This window comes from Brassica rapa, chromosome A01 (genome assembly GCF_000309985.2).
Source record: "Brassica rapa cultivar Chiifu-401-42 chromosome A01, CAAS_Brap_v3.01, whole genome shotgun sequence".
NCBI lineage: Eukaryota > Viridiplantae > Streptophyta > Magnoliopsida > Brassicales > Brassicaceae > Brassica > Brassica rapa.
The window spans coordinates 4,863,131-4,881,162 of NC_024795.2; the positions used below are offsets into that span (position 1 = coordinate 4,863,131).

Consider the following 18,032-nt stretch of genomic DNA (forward strand, 5'->3'; position numbering starts at 1 on the left):
TTATTTAATAAAATGTAGTGCTTAGAAATAAATTAACAATGAACATGATGCAAATGTATCATGAGATTTTTTTAATTGTATTTACTTGATTTTACTCTGGTTGTAGACGAAATGTTTTCCATGAATCATGTTTTCCCTTTAAGTGTTTGACGAATTCAACTCCTTTGTTACTAAAATTAACTGTATATCACGTTGGCGGGAAGCTAATTGATTATTGTTAATTTGACTAAGGATCTGATCATCAGTTTCTGGAGATTGACTACTATTACTATAGAACTCTAATCCTTAAAATATGGATTTTCAAATTAATATAGGAGAGTGATGTCTAAGAATCATGATCTCCGTATAGAGCAAATGATTGTTATAGTAGCTTATATTAAAAACGTATCGTCCTTTATAAAGGTGAAATAAATAGAAAACTGTGTGCAAAGATTTAAAAATAACACTGAAAGGGAAGCATTAGTGAATGTTTAAACTGATAACTGATGACTGAAACTGCAACAAAGGCGTTCATGATCAGAGTATAGTGGGTAAGATCTACTCTCACAGGAAAACCAAACACTGAAATAGTGAGTTAAAGGGAAACTAAGTCTATGCTCAAAAGAAAAAGGGAAACTGAAACTGCAACGAAGGCCTGAGACCTCTGAGATGAGTGGTGGAAGCTCTAATTGTCTTGTTTTGGACACTTTGCTTTCTTTGGTTCTTCACTGTGACAGGTACTTTTATTCCCCTCGCTTGCATGATCTCCAGCTGCTTCGGATGTTAGAGCAACATGGTTTTCGACTGAAGCTGTTCCAGCTGGCAGAACTGCTGGAGAGAGAATCTTTGTGACATTTATAGTCTGTGTCTTCCCTGTTAAGTTGTGGTCCGATACCTTGACACTGAATTTATGTGTTTGACCAATAGTGTTGATTAAAGCTTCAGGGACAGGTATCTGATGGTCAGCTCCAAGGTTTTGATTAGCCTAACATTCGAGGTTAAAGAATGTGAGGTTAAATAACTTGGGGTTATATATAGTGTGATGGCAATTTACCTCAAAGTAGCTGTCAACTACTTCTGCTGCATGTTTCCCAGACAACTCACGACCAGCCTCACCAAGTAGGACGAAAACAGCCTGCTCGTTATTGTCGTACACGGAGATCTTCGCACGGTACCTGTTATTAAGAGAAATAAAATGTCAATTCCAGCCAAGGTTTAAGTGAGTATTGAGGATAGAGCTCATACTGTGGAACACCGGCTACGTTATCGTTGCCACATTTAGGACACATCAAAGAAGTAGGACCTTTGATGGCCTTAGTATGGCAGCCACTGCAGGCAATATAATACCAAGCAGAGTCACGTACAACATCATCAATCGTGGCTATGCACTCAAAAAAAGCTACATGCAGTTGTATTAAAGCAAGTGATCAAAATAACTAAGCATTTCGTTTGGACTGAAAAACATAGAGTAGCATTTTTTATTGTCTGAGAAATATAGAGCTTTGATTTTACCTTCGCAGATTCCTGCTTTATGTAGGCATATATTTCTGCAATAGTCATTGTCTCAGCCTTAGTTACCACCTCCGCATTAACCAGCTCCTGAATCTCTGGTTTAGAACCCATCCTGTGAAAACTTAAAACATTACTTTGTGAGACACTCCGGAGAAGGGCTATGTCTAAGAATCATTTGAATCTGACAAACGTATAACCGTTGACAAAACACAGACTAACCAGTTGAAGTAATCAATGGTTGGTTGGACATCATAGTCCATGAAAACCCGTGAGGATGACATTGAGCTGAGGGCAAGGGTACCTGTTGTCACATGTATAGTCATTACAAATAGCACCATGAAGCGAAGATGAGTAACCAAACCCAATATGTCGATCAACATAACATATTAAGCGTGGATCAAGTGGCTGCTCTAAGAGCACTCTATTTTGAATAGTTAGATGATTTACAATGTAGAGATGGAAAGGTCAACCTATATATCGCAATCAGAGCTTTATAAAGTGAAAATAAGAGAAGTACAAAAACTCTCCTAGGCTAGATAACGTCATAAGCAGAAGTAGAGACATTGTTGAGACTATGGTCAAATAAGTTTAACATTAAAGACCGAAGAAATGGAGATGATTACCTCCTAGACGTTTCGGGGACGCTTAATGAGAGTCTGTCCATTGACCAGCTTCATGTGGCCAACAACATCTACAAAATGGTTCAGCAAAAGTATAAGTTAGATGGCCAAAAATTAAAAAGTATAATATTGTATCACCAACAAAAGCCAAGGTCGAGGGTTAATAAATTGTTATACTAAACTTCACAAACCCATTATTCAGTCATCGACAGGTCGCTCCTTTTCAGTATAAAGAGAAACCCAAACTTTTAAAAGTTGAACTTACTACTTTATTTAAGAAATTTGAGACGGTTGCTTTCATTCGAGATTTTTGTATTGAACTAATTACTTTATTTGAATGCAGGAACAAAAGCTAAATACTACATCCGATCATAAAACAATACAGCTCAGAGATAATATGATATGAAATATTAGATCGACGGCTTACCGTAGAGGTCACCTTTGAGGTCACAATTAGCTTCAAAATCCTCGTGTGAATGGAACCAGAACCGGTCTTCGTCGATAAGGAGGGGATTGTCGTCAAGAACAGACAGAGCATGCTTGTATGAGAATGAAACGGTCAACACTGTGATCAGCAACCCGATAGACCTCTTTGCTTTTAGAACCAAAGAAATTGAAGAGTTTGTAAATGGTGCCTGGTTTGAGGTCACGCAAGTATTGTTGAACACGGCTTGCTGGTATGAACCCTTGCATCACAGTTCCCTGGTAGGATACAATCATTCAGTTTTATGGGAGATCAGTTTTGGAAACACAAAGCTATAGGTCAGGGAAAACTGCAATAACTGAAAAGTTGATGGAAAATATTTTTGGGAAAGCATCGAACCTGTTCATCGATCATGAGATTTTCCAGACCAATAAGAGTTTTTGCTTTTGCTATGTTTCTAGCCTCCCAGAAATGTATCAGCCAGAACCGTAATTCGGATTCATGTGGACCTGGTGAGATATCGTTAAAGTACATGGCAACTGGGGACTTTCCGGTGGAGACAATAGACTTGCCGTTTGGTTTCGTAGCCATAGCTGCAACTTCTTGAGAGGAGGAGAATTTCGAGACTGAATGGAAGCCATTGAAGACGAAATGGTTTATAAAGAAGGATAAATATAAGGAGATGAAACGAATTAATTAAGAGGGTAGTGAAGAAGATTGATTGATAGCAGTTAGGGTCAGTAATGGAGTTTGGATGATGAGGAAACGGAGAAGACGAAGAAGAACGTCGATACAGATGGGTATTAGGGTTTTATTTTGTGATATTGACTGGGCCACAGATGAGGGAAAGTCCAATAGAGAAATTGTGAATTTTAAGCCTGATAGAAACAAAATGACGTGGCTGAACAGTGATTTTCTATTGGTTGATTATAATTGAAGACGTGGACAGCATGAGAGGAGCCCTTATTCAGCTACGCGCGGATTACATACTTTAATTTGTTAAACTTTTATTTTTAATTGATATATTAATTGTTTGGTTTTAATTTTAATTTAGTTGTATTTATATTCTCAAAGTTTTAGTTTTCTCCAGTTTTATTCTAATATTTCAATTCTTTTCTACGCTATTTTCTGAACGATATTACTTTTTAATTTATAGATTAAAGTAACAAAAAAATTATGTTATTTTAAAATAGTGTTACATAAATGATAAACCTGAAAAAAAGTTATTCAGCTAAAGAAGATGGAAATATGTTAGAACTTGTTTTCTTCTTTTGGTCGTTAAGCTTCATTTACTTATGTATAATGTTTACTTATGTAGAATAATGTCATAGTGTTTTCTTAATTATAATTTAGCAAATGTGTTTTGTATTTTAGTCTGTCTTTGTATCTTAGTATACATAGAGTTTGTATATATTTGTTATATGTCATAAATAGTAAATGGTGAATCCACCTCCTTTGATTATATTAATCCTCATAGATTTATGGGCAATTGTCAATAATAACACATTTTGAGTTTTTACCTCAAAAATAGCATTAAAAAGAGAAAGTAACAAAAATGACATTTATTAAAGGATAAAATATCTCTAATACCCTTGATTTAAAATTAAATAAACAAACAAAAATAAATAAAAACAAATAAAATAAAAATAAAAAAATGAATTTTTTATATAGTTTCAGATTATATGTTTTCGGATTCTAAATTTTTTATAAATTTTTTTTTTGAATTTTTTTTCGAAATTTTTATTTTTTCAAATTTTCTTTTTATAATTCAAAAATACTTTTTGAAAGTGTTTTAAAATTTTTATTTTTAATTTTTAGTATTTATTTTTTATTTTATAAAATTTTAAACCCTAAGATTTGGATTAGTTAATCCAATGGGTATAAGTGTATATTTATCTCTTTAATGAAACCTATTTTTATGACTTTGAGCATTGAGTGCTAGTTTGGGAACAAAACTTAGTTTGGTGCTATCCTAGTCTTTTTCTCAAGATTTTTCTTATGTTTTGAAGTTGTTAATTTTATGTTCTTAGATCAAACAAAATGCAATGGTACATCACTTATCCCTTGAGCTCCGCATACATGTGCTTTAAAAAGAAACTTCTGTTATTCGAAAGAGTTGGTCACATAAATATCATTCTCTTACAACATGGTTCATTGACGATCTGTAGGATTAAAAGAAAATGAATGTGTTTTATTATCACTATTTACTCTACATACGACTCAAAACGCTTTGCTACTTATTGGGGGTGTAGGCAAAAACAAAACGGTGTGCTTGATACATGCTTTTAAGAAATTTATATTTGGTTAAAGGCCCATGCTCATCTAAGCGAGGCAACAACAAATCAGGGCCGGATACAGCTGCAGGTAAAACTATCGTGCTTATACACCATTACAAAGGACAACATGCTGCTTGAAAGTAGTCGCGGGCCTGCTGGGACCGGTTTCCGGGAAGACGCCAAGTGAAACCCTATAAGAAAGTCGAAGAAAGAACAGCAAAGAAAAAAGAAAAAAGAAAAAAGAAAGGCAGTACAACGTATTTTCTCCACACATATGTACATGTATATGAAAGACAATACGTATCTTCTTCTCAAGATGAGCTTACCAATGACCAAAGAAAAAAGAAAGGCAGAGCCAAGTCCTATGCTATCTCCAAGAACTCTCGTCTTTGGTGATTTAATAAGGAAGTAGGCCAATATAGAGTTTCATACATTGGAATGCTAAATGAGTCTATAAAGATGTCAACAGCTTAACAAAAAAGATGTGGTTTCTTAACTATGCTCAACGGAAAGCAGAAAAAGAAAGTAGGAAAGAAACATTAGAGGAACAGAATTAAGACACAATACACCTCACAACATAGAAAAGAAAACAGAAAGGGTCAATGTAGATGCAATCAGACAGGCTTCCAAACATATTAGTAAGTAGGGTTGATCAGACTTTTACATCTTACACTGACCAACATGAGGGTATGTCAGTTCAGAAAGGAAAAATGCATAGGAGAGAATAAGGCGATTGCATTAACAACATAACCATATAATTTAAAGGAATTGGACTATGCCACAGTAACAAAACATAGCATATCAAATGTTAAGATAGTTTCTGAGGCCTCCCTAAAGAGACACACAACATCATTTTCTCAAGGAACTAAAAAATAAAGCTCGGAGGAGAAAAACATTAAGCACAAACAATATCTTGCACGGTGCATTTAGTTTCTTAAGCATATCATCCAAGGAGAATAAATGGTTATAAAGGGGCTGGAAATAACGAATAGGAATAGAGAGTGATCATACATACAAATGCCATAAAGATAGAGCCAGTCAAACTCCCAAATAGAGAACCCTTGCTACCAGATTCATTATCTTCAGTTTTCTGGGAGAGGAAAAACAAAACTTTTCGTGAAATTGACCCAGAAAATCCAAATAGAAACATGTGTATCATTAGATCAATAACTTACAGGAGAAGAGGCAGCCTCCTAGAAGAAGAACAGTTGTTGGGACCGTGATAGATGATTTTAAACCGCTTAAAGCCATCAATGCGTTGCGATTTGTTAGTAGAATCAATTAACTCAACTTCTAAGTATTCCAGACTATAATGTTGATACCATAACTTTTAATCAAATAATTGACAAAACCAGGAGATCTAGTAACAGAAATAAGATGGAACTCACAATATCAACTGAAGTATCAGAATGATGGTGACAGTGATGATGATGTTCATTTGAGTTTTTGTTCTCCTCACCGTTAGTTTGATCATGCACTCAGCCTGTACTGTCCTTCTCTGGATCTACTTCCTTCATAGTTAGTCTTCTCTGTGCAAACTTTCCCTATAGTTAATAAGCAGGCGATTTTATAAAAACTATAGTTTGATTCCATGTGTGTTTCAGTTAAAGGTTCTTCAGGGCTTACTTACTGCTTGTTTAAAAAGCTCAACACGCAACCCATTTCTCCAGTCGTGCTCGTTATTCAATGTAGTTGTCTGCACTGCACCAATTAATTAGAGCAGATGAACACACCCAGTCCTTGCAAAGGAGCTAACTAAATATCATACCAGTCATATTCCAAAAAGGCATGTAACTATAGTCAAAAGAAGAAAAAGCCAATTATTTACATGCACACAAATATAGACAAACGTTATTGTGATTCTATGTAAGAAAATACTCCATGAAGTTATTTGCTCTCCATGAAGTTCTTTGCTCTCCATGAAGTTCCTTCAATCAAATCCATTATAACGCGATTGCATATGGTGCCTACAACTATGCAGGTCTGATTATGTACTAACCTGAGGATTCGTACCTGAGGGGAGCTACGATTTTGCTCAGATCTAAACCAGAAGACTGAAAGGAAATAAAAACAGAGGAAAGAGGGTCTTACGGAGTGGGGGAGACGTATACTCCGACAATTGGATGAATCACTAAATCCACCGCCACCATCACTTGATCTGTTGCATGGGATCAAAAGAATTTATACAATGAATTTCTTATACTGATTTTACAGAATCCATACCTGCAAGGCTGCAACTAATAAAAGATAAGAATCACATTAAAGACATTAGCCAAGCTCTTACCTTATTAATTATAGTAAAATAAGATATGTATAAAGGGAAGAGAATATTACGTGGCTGTACTAAGCATCTGAGCAGGCTCGAGAGACTCGGAATAATCTTTATACAGTTTCTGCAGATCCGCAACTACACATGTACCAAACAAAGAAATCATGAAAAAATGGGTTAAGATTGATTGGATGTCATGGGGGAGAAAGATATGGAACTTGGTGGTGAAAAGCTTTGTTAGAGACTGTAAGAAGATCAAATGTAAGATAATGATAAATGGAAGCTTATGTGTCTGTACATGTTTCTGCATCAACGAATCCATCATAAAAATTCATGAGGGAAGATGCCTGATACCGAGAGAGGGGGAAAAGGACGGAACCTGATTGATTAGGGGAGGCGTATAGAAGCTTGCACACTTGCTGACCCCAAATCCAATGCTTTGTTTCTTCGCACTGATGGAAACCTTACTGATTAGGACCAAGATGTCTATAGGCCTTGGCTGGTTCCAGTTTTAGTTAAATGGACTTCGTGGATCTCACTTAATACGGTGATGAATCAAAGTGAAAATTTACCTGGAGAGAACGTGATATGATATCTGCAAAACGTGACAACGATTTCTTTGGATATGCTCCGTGTAACGACGGATCAACCATTCTTGTCAACGCATCTATGTCATGAAGCCTAGGTATAGCCCACTGAGCTAGTGTCTGATGTCCCCTCGGCCTCGTCCTGCAAAAATAACGGACTTGGTCTTTCGTTTGTGTCATAATCTTTAATCGCTTTATCTCTTTAGAGTATGTATGCTAACCTGTCAGATGGTCTGCGTCCAGTGAGCAATTCTAACATCACAACCCCAAGGCTATATACATCGCTCTGACACGTGTAGCTTCCATACTCCACCTCAGGAGCCGCATAACCCGCCATCTACAAAGCAAACATCACTCACGCTCTTATATCAGGTTTTGGGATCTTCACAACCAGACAACACATAGATTTTTTATTACCTGACTCGTTGGCCGTGGTGGTAACATATAAGCCAAGCCGCTGTCTGCAACACGGACTGAGAGCTTCTCATCAAGGAGAACCTTGGAAGACTTGAAATTCTGGTGTACAACCGGCGGTTGGCATACCTCGTGAAGGAACCTGAAACCAAACACACTCTTAAGTTCCTCACAGACATTTGACTGTATAGCGGAAGTGATGAATCGGCGGTTCCGCGTCACCGGAAGAGGAAGCTGCTTGCACGTTTGCTTGGTGGGCCATGGTTGAATCTGAAAATTTTGCAGTTATGTTTTTTGTTTGAATTGAAGAAAACGTATTAAGGAGATGAAGAGATCAAGTGAAAAAAAAAAGATTATAGGGTAGGGTAGAAGACGAAGAGAGATTGACGGCAAATAAAAATTGATGGCAGCATTTTAGTAAGAGTTTTTTTTTGATAAATGAAAAGAGATAAATTTTATTAATCAAACAATTTTTGAAAATGACATGTCAAAACAGAATCACTTGATAGGTTGATTTTTCATGCTGAGGTGGATAGGCTAAATGGTGAGGATATTCTCCTTTTAGTATAGGTTAGATTGTCATTATTGTAGTAATTGATTGTTAAGTAGCACTACAAATAACATTGATTGTTGTCGTCCGGCATATACCACAACCAATTAAATCGTAATGTTCTTTTTTCTGTAACGGCAATTGAAAAACTATAGTTTGACTATATCCACTTGTGATTTCTTTTTTTTTTCTAAAGGACAGTAAAGTTCATCGTCATCAACACACACACTAGGAGTCTGAGATGTAGATTCATCAATGCGACTTTTTTTTGGTTTGTTGAAAAGAATAGTCTTATAGAAGTTTCACTATTTGCTTTTACTTTAGAAAGTTTCACCATTTCGTTTTTAGCAAACAAAAAAAAAGTTTCACCATTTGGTGGTCTTTTTTACTCATTGATAAGAAAAGGTTGAGAATCAAACAAGGAGATATATATGTACTCTTTATGTTTTGTATGGGACATGAAACGGACAACCAACATTTGTCAAAATTTCTGTTTCTATATATATATATAATTGATTGAAGTTCTGACTTTTTAGGTGTACCAGACTCCCAATGCTCTTGTTGGTTCCATAATCTCTTCTCTTTTTGTTTTAGCCGCACATCTTTTTCAACTCGCCTTTTGTAGTTTTACGTGAAAATGATACGTTTATATCTCAGCGGGGTAGAAACTGAATTTGAAATTTCTTACGTTACTATGAGATTGAAACAATTGCTTCTAGTTTCTTAGTTTACTATGATTTTTTTCTTTTAAGTAGTTAGTAGTACATGTTTGAATCATTCGATTTTATTAGTCCGACACAAGATAAACTTAAGATCGTGGTCGTGAAAGCGCTTTTTATTTCACGTGTCTTGCCATCTATAAAAGCGTTCTTTTAGATAATTAGCGTATTTTGATATAATTATTGTGTTAGTGCTTTGGCCAAAAACTACTTCCCTTGGCTGTGTACCAAACTACCATACTGATCTGTTTTTCCTCTTTTTTTTTGTGCGACGATCTGTTTTTCTTTTGTTAGGTAAATAAATTAGGTATATAATAACTCTCGGTTTATATATATATATATATATATATATATATATATATATATATTTTTTTTTTTTATAATAACTCTCGGTTTATATTTTACATATATGTAATGAGCTATATGACAGTTGTTTTATGATTTAGATTCTTAAATAACAAAGAAATAAAAATATTGTAAAACATAAGTTATCTGATGATATAATGGTTGGAAGACTCATTTTCATGTTTGAAGACTAAATATCTTGATACTTGTAATGATCTTATGTTTAGTTAACTAATTTCAATGATAGTCGATACACATTTTAAGATTAAAAATTTGGCTTGTAATTTTAACCTAATTCGTCTAGCTAATGTATGGAACTAAGGTTTAAGTTTAGTGGGCAATCATAATTGGAATCGCATTGACGTGAAGATAAGTCTTCTTCCAACCATTATATCATCAGATAGTCTATGATCATGTAATGACATGTATATATATTACTTTATGTATATTTTTATTAGTGCGTGATGCATATTGTATGATGATAAGTGATGAGACAAAAGGTGACCCATGACAACCATGGCTTTGTTCCAAAACAGTAAGATCCCATTTACGTACAACATACCGACGTCTGCATCCATTTTTCCTTCTTTTTCCTTACAATAATGAACTTATTATTGATATTTTTCTCAACGATTTATATTTAAAATCATTTTAAATTGTCCAGAAGTTTCCATTAATAATTTATTTATAAAGAACTAATTATTGACTTATTTTTGTAAGTTCACATCATAGTATCATAAAAACGTTCAAGGATTCAACTATCTTGCAAAAAAAAAAAGACACAAGGAACTATTTTTTTTCCTTCAAATACATAAAAAACAAACATAAATGCACATATTCATCTTAACATCTATAATGTAATTCAACTTTCGACCCCTTTCTTTCATGAAAATTCTGATTCCTTTGATAAGAAGAATTTTCCAGGTGTCATAAAATAGCTTCACATTTCCAACTTTTAAACATCACCTGATAAAATACCAAAACGCATTGTGGGCTTAACCGAACTGAACAAAACTTTGGGGGTCAAATATCGTAAAATATGTAAAACTTACAAGAACTGTAGAAACCAATACCTGAGTTTCTTTACTCTTCTTCACTACTATCAGCAGACGATGACTGATTGTTTGCATCGTCGCCGGCGACCCAGTACTGTTTAACGGCGTAAAGAATCTTCTCCGGAACGAGAGGACCATCTTCGTGATCCATCAACTTAGTGTCCCATCTCATTCCATCAGCAATCTTCCTCACATCGTTCAAAACATCAACCTCATCCCTGATTATCAGAATCCCTTCCGGCCGTAAGATCCGATCCATTTCAAGAAGAATGTCCTCAATCTTGCAGCTACGAAATGGAAAAACAAACCATTCATCAGCAGCTATCTCTAATATTTCTCACTAAGTTCTTAGCTGTTTAGTGTTAAGAGTAGGCCTAGCCAAAATATCTGAAATCCAAGATAGGAACTGAACTTGAACCGAAAAATCAGGATCCGAAGTCTTATTACCGAATGGATCCTGTAGGGTGCTATAAAAATGTACCTGACCCAAAGTGTTATTACCCGAAAAATCCAAAAATCCGGATAACAAAAAAGATGATCCGAAAATCTGAATTAGTATCTGAAAGAAGTATTCTGAACCTAAATAAGTATCTCAGATAATAAATTTAATGTTTATTTTGAATAATATCTAAAAGTTATCCGAACCCAAAATGCGATCCAAAATAAGTCTTAGACAAATTTATAAAATATACCAAACCAAAGTATTATTAACCTAACTCGATCCAAACATATATAAAACCAGAATGGGGTGAACCCGAAAAACCGATCAGAACTCGAACGCCCATGCCTAATTAAATGTTGCTAAATTCTCAAAAAGTTTGTAGCTTTTTGGGTCAAGTTAAGAAAATGCTACTTCTTCGAAAGTTCTTAGCTTTAGGTTTTATAATTTTTACCTGTGCTGATACATGCTAAAGACACCATTAGCGTGAATGAAATCATATGTTCTCGGATAAGTTGAAAACCCTTCACACCTGCAAAGATTTCAAAAAGCAAAGATCTTAAAAAAAACTGTTTGTTTATTACCTCTAGAGATTACCATTTAATAGTATTGTAGAGAGTTTATTACCAATCATGATAGATACCAATGAGACCTCTCTCATAGACAACACTCAACGTCTTCTTAGTAATAGTTGGCACCACATTCATAACCCAAGACTTAGGAGACTCCAACGCAGCAGCGAACCCACCAAGACCAGCATTCATATCCATCACGTTACGGTACCTAGTCGAACCAATCAAGCTATTAATCCTCTTGTACCTCCCCACACGCTTCTTCCACAGTTTAACATCTTCTTGATACGTTTCCGCATCAACGCCGCTAACCAAACCTTTGGAGACACTCGGAGGCACTGCGAATAGCCTCTCAGGGAACTTCTTCAGCTTCCCTCCAGCGACTTCTTCTTCGTTGGATACTTTAGGGAAGGGTGTTACGCAAGTTTCGATCTCCTTGTACCAGACATCATCGGTGTCTTTTCTCTTACACGTGTTAACCGGTGTTGATCTATCGCACGACCTATCGTTTATCTTCTTTCTGAAGATAGCAGTGTCTCCCTTCTCGTACTTCTTCTCCCAGCATAAAGACTCCGCGATGTCCTCTATTCTCTTTTGCTCGGCCTTGAGGTCTGCTTTAGTTCGGTTCCACGTCTTGTAATAGGTCTTCCAGTTGATGGGAGGTCCTGACAAGACCCAGTAACCTCCTGGTCTCAAGACTCTGTCAACTTCCATTAAGTAGGTTCCCTCTGAGACAAGCAAAGACAACAAAACATTATGAGTTATTTAAACTGTGAATCTGTGCCATGTTTTGTTTGGTTGATATAGTAGTTACCGTTAGCAGTCCATGGTATCAAGCAACGAGAGCATTGAGCCATATCAAAGGCTCTTGGTGGATAAGGAAGAAGAATGGATCCAAGAACAGCTATAATAGCTGGAACACCTCTCTCAAGAGCAAACTGGACTTGTGCTTCGTGGTTGTCTCGTGGCGCGAATGACATAGTCAAAACATTCCTCTTAAGCATATAAGCACCCCAGCTTGCAACCTACAAGATTGGACACAGTCATAATTAGGCATGGGCGTTCGGAGCCGGGGCCATCGAATTCTTTTCGGTACTATGCTTATAAGTCACATTTGGGGTTTACAAATTGTTCAGTTCGGATCAGCTTATAACCAATGTCTGAAATCGCCCCAAAATATTTTTTAAAAACTTTAAACATAACAAAAAGTACTCAATATTCAAAAATCCAATTCAAATTTAGTTAAACTACCTAAACTAACTAAAAGAATTTTCAAATTAACGAATAAAACAAACTACAAAATCTTTAAAATACTGTACAATATCTAAATTTCCTTAATATATATAAAAACATTAAAATATTTCACTAATTTTGGATTTTTTTGCTTCTAGTTCGGGTTGTACCCTACCCCGAAAGCACCAAGCTCTTAAGTCCCGTTCAGATATTTTTGTATAATATGGGGTTTCATTTTCGGTTAAGGTTGGAAGCTTCAGTTTGGGGTAAAAACGCCTAGGCCTAGTCAGAATCAAGAAATGAAAACAAGATCTCCATAGAGAAATGAAAACATGAACATACCCCACATCCAGTGTCCAATGCGGTTCTAACAGAACCGTCTTTGATTGGGATAACAGAAGCCAGCTCATCGATATAAGCATCAGCACCTTGAGGGAACATAGTACCTCCACCAGGGAACTTAAACACGCTCCCTTGAAACTGAACCCAGTTCTGACCAGCCTTCTCCACAGTCAAGCTCTTGAAAGGAGCATTAGCGTAATGAACATAGTCTCTGCTCTTAGGCCAAGGGAAAGGAGTCATGTAACCCTTAGGAGCCGGGACAAGACAGCGGAGCTTCTCATTCTCAGGAGGACAATGTCTCTCTCTATAGATCATGTTCTCTCTAGGGAACTTCATGGCCCGGTCTTGCTCTTGACAAGGGGTGTAGTCCTTGAGCTTCACATCACATGGCTTGAATGAAACTGGTTTTGGATCAGCTAATCTTTCAGGGATCTTGACTGTGTTGTGATGAGGTTTGAAGTCAAGGTCGGTGACAACGTCGGTGCATTGAGCTTGCTTTGTTATCTCCATGGCTATGCTGTCTCCTTTACCGAACCCACTCTTTTGCCATGCTCCGAGAAGGTAGAAGAAACAGCATAGACCAACCACAAGGATTAGAGATAGTGAACTTCTCGATCTCGGTGGATTATTCTTAGAACCCATTGAAACTCTCTCCTGAAGCATTTATAACAAATCTCAGTAAAAACACACTCTACGATGAGCTAACAATGATCAAGATCTAAAAAAACTAGACTTTATCAATTTAAAGAGTCTAACTTTAGCAACTGGAATCAAAAACCCAGAAAGGATCTAGTTGAAAAAGATGAGCTTTTAGAGTTACCTGGTTGATGTAGATCTTCTTGTTGCAGAGAGAGACTCCAAATCTATGAACCCTTATTCAGATCTCTGGTTTTTAGCTCTGTTTCAGTGATGAGCTTGCAGAAAGTATAAAGCTTTGAGTGTGACAGAGAGAGAAAGTCACTAAACTAATGATGTCTTCTTCCTCTTTCACTAATCGAGATTTGATGAAGGCGCGTTCTATTTAATTAATTTGAAAAAAAATGTGTTTACGAAAATGATTGAATTAAATGCGTGTAAGATCTCAACAATATTATTACAATAGTCATAGATTTAGATCTGGTCTTGCACATGCATCCATATGTTTTTTTTTCTTTTCAAACCCTTTTGTGCGTTTGTTTATGTAAAGGATCTTTAAAATATTTTAACTGGTTTCACCATTATTGGAATTAAAAAAACACTTGAAGTTTGTACATAACATACCTTTTTCTTTATATTAAACAAGATCGAAACCATATTGTTAAACTTTTGCATAAAACACCGTAGGTTTGAACCGCGTAATCTTAATATTCCGCAATTAAAAAAAGGCTTGCGAGTCAAGATCTTGTCGTCCCAAGTGGTCCTTTTAAGACAGTTGACGATTCTCCATTTCTCCTTAGTTTAGATCTCCTACCGACACTCACATCTTACTTAACCGGCCACCGTCAAAAACCGAGTTAAATCGGTTCAATGCTAAACAATATTTATTGGAAGGTCTAGCTAGTCTTTGAAAATATACGAGTCGACATGTCGAAAGTTTCATAAATCGTTAAAAAAGGTCGATAGACCCATAAAAAATCTTTGATTTAATACTATAATAATCATGTTCAATCTTAAAGAAACCGGTACAACATCGCGGTTAGTCATGAATCGCCGAAAAGACCAATGTACATGGACCCTTGACAACTAAACAATTTAATGTATGAAAAGATTACAGGCTTTTAAGGCCCAACTTTTCTTGAAATATTTATCAGTTTTTTTATCAATTGAACTTGTGTTTGAACTTTGAACAAGTGGGTTTTATAATTTGTTCTTGATGTGTCTAGAGATGGAACACAAGGCACTACAAATAAATTTAGGAAGAACATACTAAGTAATTAATATACTAGTAGTAAATGAAATAGTTGACAATCAACACTCGAGAACAAAGAAAGTGTCAGTCAAGTCATGTTTTGATGATATAAAAAGAGATCTCCCACATGCAAAAACTGTAATAGAAAAGGTGAAAATATTTGAGAGGTTGTTAGGTTTCAGGCAGTGTAAGCGCTCTTTGCGCCTCTGTCCAGCTTCTTCGCATCCTCCTGAAGAGAAACCAAACCAATACACACATACAACAAGTAGTGAGCGATCCATAGAAGAAAAAAAGAAAGAAATTAGCAACAACAGAAATACTATTACATGGATGATGAAACCAATGCTGCTGTTGTAATCAAGAAACTCCTTCCACTGTCTCCCAATGCTCACCTGTAACATTAAACAATATAAAATTTCCACGTCTTTTCTTCAGACCGAGAGAGAGATACAGTTCGATGGGGGTTCTTTTTTTGTCTTGTACCTGAGCAGCTTCGTTGGAAGAGTTTTTAGTCCAAATAGATATCCTTTCTTGCTTAGCTCTAACGTTAACAACAACTCCACAGATTTCATCTCCATGGTCAAACTGTTCTCCAATCAAAGCAAGCAACTATAAGTGACAACAACAACAACAACCCGATTAGACTGGAGACTGGATGGTGTGAAACAAGAACTATATGAATGTCAAGTTACATACGGTGTAAAGAAAGGGCTTATCAGACTTCTCCCTAGAGAAGTTCATAGTCCACTTGCCTCCGTTGGCACAGATAGGATCCTCCCACTTAGGTTCAATATTGTGTTTGAAACAGTACAAGTCAGCTCCGTTAGCTAACTTGCTCGGGTGCCGAATGTTATTGTACAAACTACAAATCAAAAGTAAAATGTCAAAGCCAATACACTAGCATCCAACAAGTAACTGTTTGTTCAAACATCAAACAAGATTCTAACAGCAACAACAAAGAAGATAACTTTCCTGTGAGAAATCAAAATCTAAACAAAACCCAGATTGTGGAATTACTGTAAGAAGGAAAAAGATTGTTGTAAAGCTACCAACCTCCAGAACTCCTCGACGGTGGAGAAGGTGAAGACGGATCGTAAGGAGCTTCCCCAAGTCGTCTGCTTTGATTTGACGGAAGGGTTATCGAACCAGAGAGTCCACGAATGCTCCAACGGATGCGATTCAGGGACGGCGGATTTGCTCGATTCGTCTACGGTCGCTCCTTCCTCGGCATCGTCGCCTTCCTCATGGTATCGATCGATCGGGTGATCTGCAGAATTGGGATTCGATTCTTCCGTAGCGACATTAGGCTTGAGTGTGTCTTCTACCGCCATCGTCTCTCCGTCTCCGTCTTCTCTTCTCCGAACGATCTACTTCTTCTTGTAAAAGGTAGTCAAGATACGACGTCGTTCTTCGCGTAAAGCAGTTTATGCATTTATTGGGCCAACGATATATAAAAGAAATCTCTTAATAGGCCTTTTTCAAATTGGGCTTTCATTTGTTTAGTTGATGAGTTTATTACCACTTTTATGTTCTAATCTATTTATTCGCAGAAACATTACTCGGCTGTAAACTCAGAAATTGAACTCATTCCAGCTAAACTCTAATAACATAACTGCAGACCAAAAAGGCTAAATCTTTGACACAAACTGAACTGCAATAGTTTAGGAACCGGTCTTAACAAAGTCTGTCTAAAACCAAAACTCACGTTTTGTTGATTGCAAACACAAACAGTAAACAAAATCGTCTTACAAAAAGGAAATGCAACAAACCAAAAAAAAACAATCCAAGTGTAATTTCTTCACTCGTCTTCTTGGCTACGGAGCCTAGCAAGCCTGTTGGTGACAACAATATCCAACTGAGAAGCTCTCTCCACAATAGCCTTCCTCTTCTTGGTCGAAACGTTGTGAGCAATCTCAGCGCAGTAGGTCCTGTTGTGCATCATCAACAACTCAAGGTCACTCGTGTTGTGCACAACAAACTTCTTGAACCCATTGGGGAGATAGTGACGAGTCTTCTTGTCTGATCCGTAACCCACATTGGGCATCAATGTCACACCCTTGAACTTTCTTCTAACCCTTGAGTCAATACCCTTTGGCCTCCTCCAGCTCTCCTGAAAAAATCAGACAAACAATGTGTTCACAGAGACAATAACCAAAACAAAAGATTAAAGACAAAAAAAATATGTTTTGTCCTAAAGATGCAAACCTCTCTTGATACTCAAGTCAGCCACCATATTTCATCAGAGACAAGCTAATTATCGTAACGTTTCTACAGATAGAGAATGGTCCACTAAAAGGAACAAGTAATGGTTCTGTAAGATCGAACGGAGAAAGTGGTTACCTTGACGGTGATTCTACGGTCGCTCTGGGGTCTGATGAACTTGGCAGACCTCTTCTTCACAACCTTCTTCGTAAGCAACGGGACCGCCATTTTTTTATTTTTTTTGCTGCTTCCTAAGATTGATCTCAATGCGACGGGAGACCTGAAAACAGCAGCTAGAAACCTAAAATGCGTTTTAAAGGAGATAACTAGGGTTTCCTATGACACAAGATAATGGGCTTTGTTTTTGGCCCAATAAAATATTTATTTTGGGCTTACATTACCCTGTAACCCTAATATGTAGATTTTTGCTTTCTTCTTTCTTGGAATTTAATATCTTACACATGTAATAAAATGAGTTCCATTTTACGTAATAAACTAATAGTTATTGGGTATTTATATCTACTGGTAAGATGTCAAACCGGCATGAGTGGCTCGCGTACAAAAAATAAAATGGCTCCTAAATGACTCTCTCACTAAAATTCTCTC

General features: G+C 36.5%; 6 protein-coding genes across 8 annotated transcripts in view; all 6 read right to left on the minus strand.

Moving 5' to 3' along the window:
- Positions 1 to 18,032, minus strand: part of LOC103856262 (peroxisomal (S)-2-hydroxy-acid oxidase GLO5) — a 382,149-nt gene that overhangs the window by 224,242 nt on the left and 139,875 nt on the right. The window lies entirely within an intron of this gene.
- Positions 665 to 2,306, minus strand: LOC103861129. Its single transcript, XM_033286466.1, has 6 exons — positions 2,303 to 2,306; positions 1,711 to 1,792; positions 1,492 to 1,603; positions 1,225 to 1,367; positions 1,034 to 1,154; positions 665 to 964 (listed from the first exon to the last, which is right to left on the minus strand). The coding sequence occupies exons 1-6, from the start codon at positions 2,304 to 2,306 to the stop codon at positions 665 to 667; spliced, it is 762 nt and encodes a 253-aa protein (XP_033142357.1).
- Positions 2,189 to 4,225, minus strand: LOC117126227. The gene is made up of 2 exons (XM_033273942.1): positions 2,935 to 4,225; positions 2,189 to 2,813 (listed from the first exon to the last, which is right to left on the minus strand). Exons 1-2 carry the CDS (start codon positions 3,124 to 3,126, stop codon positions 2,631 to 2,633), a joined length of 375 nt encoding a protein of 124 aa, XP_033129833.1. The 5' UTR covers positions 3,127 to 4,225; the 3' UTR covers positions 2,189 to 2,630.
- Positions 10,363 to 14,372, minus strand: LOC103856042 (probable methyltransferase PMT14). Of its 2 annotated transcripts, none has more exons than XM_009133124.3 (7): positions 14,157 to 14,372; positions 13,337 to 13,990; positions 12,576 to 12,786; positions 11,817 to 12,489; positions 11,644 to 11,721; positions 10,769 to 11,037; positions 10,363 to 10,661 (listed from the first exon to the last, which is right to left on the minus strand). In XM_009133124.3, exons 2-6 carry the CDS (start codon positions 13,976 to 13,978, stop codon positions 10,779 to 10,781), a joined length of 1,863 nt encoding a protein of 620 aa, XP_009131372.1. In that variant the 5' UTR covers positions 13,979 to 13,990; positions 14,157 to 14,372; the 3' UTR covers positions 10,363 to 10,661; positions 10,769 to 10,778. The 2 variants fall into 2 exon arrangements, with proteins under 2 accessions (XP_009131372.1, XP_033129097.1); XM_033273206.1 differs by having other exon boundaries at positions 10,748 to 11,037.
- On the minus strand, positions 15,227 to 16,611 carry LOC103856053 (eukaryotic translation initiation factor 4E-1). 2 transcript variants are annotated; one of them, XM_018656178.2, is made up of 5 exons: positions 16,278 to 16,611; positions 15,921 to 16,086; positions 15,708 to 15,809; positions 15,551 to 15,616; positions 15,227 to 15,453 (listed from the first exon to the last, which is right to left on the minus strand). In XM_018656178.2, the coding sequence occupies exons 1-5, from the start codon at positions 16,553 to 16,555 to the stop codon at positions 15,403 to 15,405; spliced, it is 663 nt and encodes a 220-aa protein (XP_018511694.1). In that variant the 5' UTR covers positions 16,556 to 16,611; the 3' UTR covers positions 15,227 to 15,402. The 2 variants fall into 2 exon arrangements, with proteins under 2 accessions (XP_018511694.1, XP_009131383.1); XM_009133135.3 differs by having other exon boundaries at positions 15,708 to 15,833; positions 16,278 to 16,608.
- On the minus strand, positions 16,850 to 17,802 carry LOC103856065 (60S ribosomal protein L32-1). The gene is made up of 2 exons (XM_009133145.2): positions 17,565 to 17,802; positions 16,850 to 17,334 (listed from the first exon to the last, which is right to left on the minus strand). Exons 1-2 carry the CDS (start codon positions 17,652 to 17,654, stop codon positions 17,023 to 17,025), a joined length of 402 nt encoding a protein of 133 aa, XP_009131393.1. The 5' UTR covers positions 17,655 to 17,802; the 3' UTR covers positions 16,850 to 17,022.

Excerpts from the sequence above, each read along its gene's own strand:
- LOC103856042 (XM_009133124.3), bottom strand. The coding sequence starts at position 13,978 with ATGGGTTCTAAGAATAATCCACCGAGATCGAGAAGTTCACTATCTCTA. Across the intron at positions 11,722-11,816 it reads ATTGGTATCTATCATGATTG|GTGTGAAGGGTTTTCAACTT; the intron begins GTAATAAACTCT and ends AAATCTTTGCAG. Across the intron at positions 11,038-11,643 it reads TTTAGCATGTATCAGCACAG|CTGCAAGATTGAGGACATTC; the intron begins GTAAAAATTATA and ends TCCATTTCGTAG.
- LOC117126227 (XM_033273942.1), bottom strand. The coding sequence starts at position 3,126 with ATGGCTACGAAACCAAACGGCAAGTCTATTGTCTCCACCGGAAAGTCC. Across the intron at positions 2,814-2,934 it reads ATCTCATGATCGATGAACAG|GGAACTGTGATGCAAGGGTT; the intron begins GTTCGATGCTTT and ends GTATCCTACCAG.
- LOC103856053 (XM_009133135.3), bottom strand. The coding sequence starts at position 16,555 with ATGGCGGTAGAAGACACACTCAAGCCTAATGTCGCTACGGAAGAATCG. Across the intron at positions 15,834-15,920 it reads ATAAGCCCTTTCTTTACACC|TTGCTTGCTTTGATTGGAGA; the intron begins GTATGTAACTTG and ends TGTCACTTATAG. Across the intron at positions 15,454-15,550 it reads GCATTGGTTTCATCATCCAT|GAGGATGCGAAGAAGCTGGA; the intron begins GTAATAGTATTT and ends GTTTCTCTTCAG.
- LOC103856065 (XM_009133145.2), bottom strand. The coding sequence starts at position 17,654 with ATGGCGGTCCCGTTGCTTACGAAGAAGGTTGTGAAGAAGAGGTCTGCC. Across the intron at positions 17,335-17,564 it reads ACCGTAGAATCACCGTCAAG|GAGAGCTGGAGGAGGCCAAA; the intron begins GTAACCACTTTC and ends TGATTTTTTCAG.
- LOC103861129 (XM_033286466.1), bottom strand. Across the intron at positions 1,604-1,710 it reads ACCATTGATTACTTCAACTG|GATGGGTTCTAAACCAGAGA; the intron begins GTTAGTCTGTGT and ends AAGTTTTCACAG. Across the intron at positions 965-1,033 it reads TAGTTGACAGCTACTTTGAG|GCTAATCAAAACCTTGGAGC; the intron begins GTAAATTGCCAT and ends CTCGAATGTTAG.